The sequence below is a fragment of the Borostomias antarcticus genome (assembly GCF_949987555.1).
Source record: "Borostomias antarcticus genome assembly, chromosome: 15".
In the NCBI taxonomy this organism is placed as follows: Eukaryota; Metazoa; Chordata; class Actinopteri; order Stomiiformes; family Stomiidae; genus Borostomias; species Borostomias antarcticus.
This window is the reverse complement of record NC_140248.1, coordinates 24084996-24087642: the sequence shown is the minus strand read 5'-3', so window position 1 is coordinate 24087642 and position 2647 is coordinate 24084996. Positions and strand designations below refer to the sequence as shown.

The 2647-nt window shown below is 50.2% G+C and overlaps 1 protein-coding gene across 1 annotated transcript in view; it reads left to right on the top strand.

The window, feature by feature from the left end:
• ubtd2 (ubiquitin domain containing 2) overlaps positions 1–2244 on the top strand; it is a 14410-nt gene extending 12166 nt beyond the window's left edge. The window contains exon 3 of the mRNA XM_084450140.1: positions 1565–2244. Coding sequence (XP_084306266.1) covers positions 1565–2082 — 518 coding nt within the window. The 3' untranslated portion in view covers positions 2083–2244. The remainder of the gene's footprint in view (positions 1–1564) is intronic.
• The last annotated feature ends 403 nt before the right edge of the window (positions 2245–2647 follow it).

Below are 2647 nucleotides of genomic sequence, written 5' to 3'. Positions count from 1 at the left end.
TTCCCCAGGAAAGTCCTGCTCTGCTGCCCCCCCTCCCCTGGTTACCTGGTTACCTGGTAAGGAAAGCCCCCAGCCCCAATGAAATCACTCTACAAATATTAGCATTCTGTCTGTCATGCAGGTGCTTCTTCCAGTTGACCAGTTTCTGTTCACCTCATCATAAAGAGGACATTTATTTTTATGTTTTATTTATTTAGTCTCAGCTTAAACATATTTGTTAGTGGAAGGTCAGCAAGTAGGCGGCAGCGGTCTGGCTCCCCAGAACTGAGGTGGGTCGATATATTTGCACCTTCAGTAGTAGTAGTAGTAGTAGTAGTAGTAGCTAGTAGTAGTAGTAGCTAGTAGTAGTGGTAGTAGTAGTAGTAGTAGTAGTAGTAGTAGTAGTAGTAGTAGTAGTGGTAGTAGTAGTAGTAGTAGTAGTAGTGGTAGTAGTAGTAGTAGTAGTAATAGTAGTAGTATAGTAGTAGTAGAAGTAGTAGTAGTAGTAGTAGTAGTAGTAGTAGTAGTAGTAGTATAGTAGTAGTAGAAGTAGTAGTACTAGTAGTAGTAGTAGTAGTAGTAGTAGTAGTAGTAGTAGTAGTATAGTAGTAGTAGTAGTAGTAGTAGTACTAGTAGTAGTAGTAGTAGTATAGTAGTAGTACTATAGTAGTAGTAATAGTAGTAGTAGTAGTAGTAGTAGTAGTAGTAGTAGTAGTATAGTAGTAGTAGAAGTAGTAGTAATAGTAGTAGTAGTAGTGTAGTAGTAGTACTATAGTAGTAGTAATAGTAGTAGTAGTAGTAGTAGTAGTAGTAGTAGTAGTAGTATAGTAGTAGTAGTGGTAGTAGTAGTAGTAATAGTAGTAGTAGTAGTAGTAGTAGTAGTAGTAGTAGTAGTAGTAGTAGTAGTATAGTAGTAGTACTATAGTAGTAGTAATAGTAGTAGTAGTAGTGTAGTAGTAGTACTATAGTACTAGTACTATAGTACAGGACCTTACAAGACCACCAACCCATAATACTAACACCCATCCCATAATACTAACACCCAGCCTCTCGGCTAGGGCACAGCTGGGCATCTGGTGCTCTGGTTGCTGGGAGAATCCTGTGTGTGTGTGTGTGTGTGTGTGTGTGTGTGTGTGTGTGTGTGTGTGTGTGTGTGTGTGTGTGTGTGTGTGTGTGTGTGTGTGTGTGTGTGTGTGTGCGTGCGTGCGTGTGTGCGTGCGTGCGTACGTTTGTGTGTTCGAGGTCAGAGTTCCTCCACCTTCCATCCCCCCCCATCAAGTTTCACACACTTCCAGGTTACCACGGTGCTCGTTGGATGGGCAGGGCCGTGCCATAGTAGACACACACACACACACACACACACACACACACACACACAGACAGACCCATCTAACTCAGTCAGCCCAGTAGACTACTTTCTGTGGCTACACAATTGCATTCTCTCTCTCTCTCTCTCTCTCTCTCTCTCTCTCTCTCTCTCTCTCTCTCTCTCTCTCTCTCTCTCTCTCTCTCTCACACACACACACACACACACACACACACACACACACCATAACCCATATCCTGCCTTCCCTCCACCCCGCAGGTGCGCTGACGGAGTGCTACGATGAGCTGGGGAACCGCTACCAGCTGCCCGTCTACTGCCTGGCCCCGCCCATCAACATGATCGAGGAGCGCAGCGACGGCGACAGCCAGGACGCCCTCCCCGAGCCGGCGGGCGGCGTCAGCGGCGAGGGGGTGGAGTGCCAGCTGCGCCTGCGCCTCTCCACCGGGCGCGACCTGCGGCTGGCCGTGCGCTCCACCGATAGCGTGCTGCACATGAAGCTCCGCCTGCAGGCGCAGGAGGGCGTGGCCGCCGCCGCCCAGCGCTGGTTCTTCTCCGGGCGGCCGCTGACGGACCGCCTGCGGCTGGACGAGCTCAAGATCTCGCGGGACTACGTGGTGCAGGTCATAGTCAGCCAACCGCCACAGCCCGAACCGCCGGAACCCGCGCGCCACACGCCGCCGGCGCACACGCCCGCGCACACGCCCGCGCATGTACCTGCCACGCCCCTTCTAGCTGTGCCAGCTCTCCCACAGGACCCCACGCCGGTGGAGAACTAGGTCTGTCCTACACACACACACACACACACACCTCGAGAACACACACACACACCTTTGTCCCCAAGTGCGTGTGAAGACGGAAATGGGGCGGGGTCTCAGGGTTGCTGTAGCGTCGTGCGCCCCCCCCCCCCCCCCTCTCTCTTTCCCTGCTTCTGCCCGTTGTAGAGGCATGCCGAGTTCTCAGGGGGCGTGGCCGCCGGAGCAAAGGACTCTGGGAGAGCGAGACGGATCAGGAGCAGGAGGAGACTCCACCTACCCCCCCACCCACATCAACCTACCCCCCACCCTGCCCGCTGGCTTTCACACATTAACCCTTTACTGATCTCTTAAAAAAAAAAAAAAAACTCTGTTTTTAGTAGAAACTGAGTTACCCAAATAAACAACAACAAAGACCTGTGGAAAAAGTGAAACGGAGTTGAGAGAAAAGTGAAACGGAGTTGAGAGAAAAGTGAAACGGAGTTGAGAGAAAAATATCCAGAGTTTATTACCTGAAGACGGGAGAGACCATCCAGAGCTTATTACCTGAAGACTGGAGAGACCATCCAGAGTTTATTACCTGAAGACT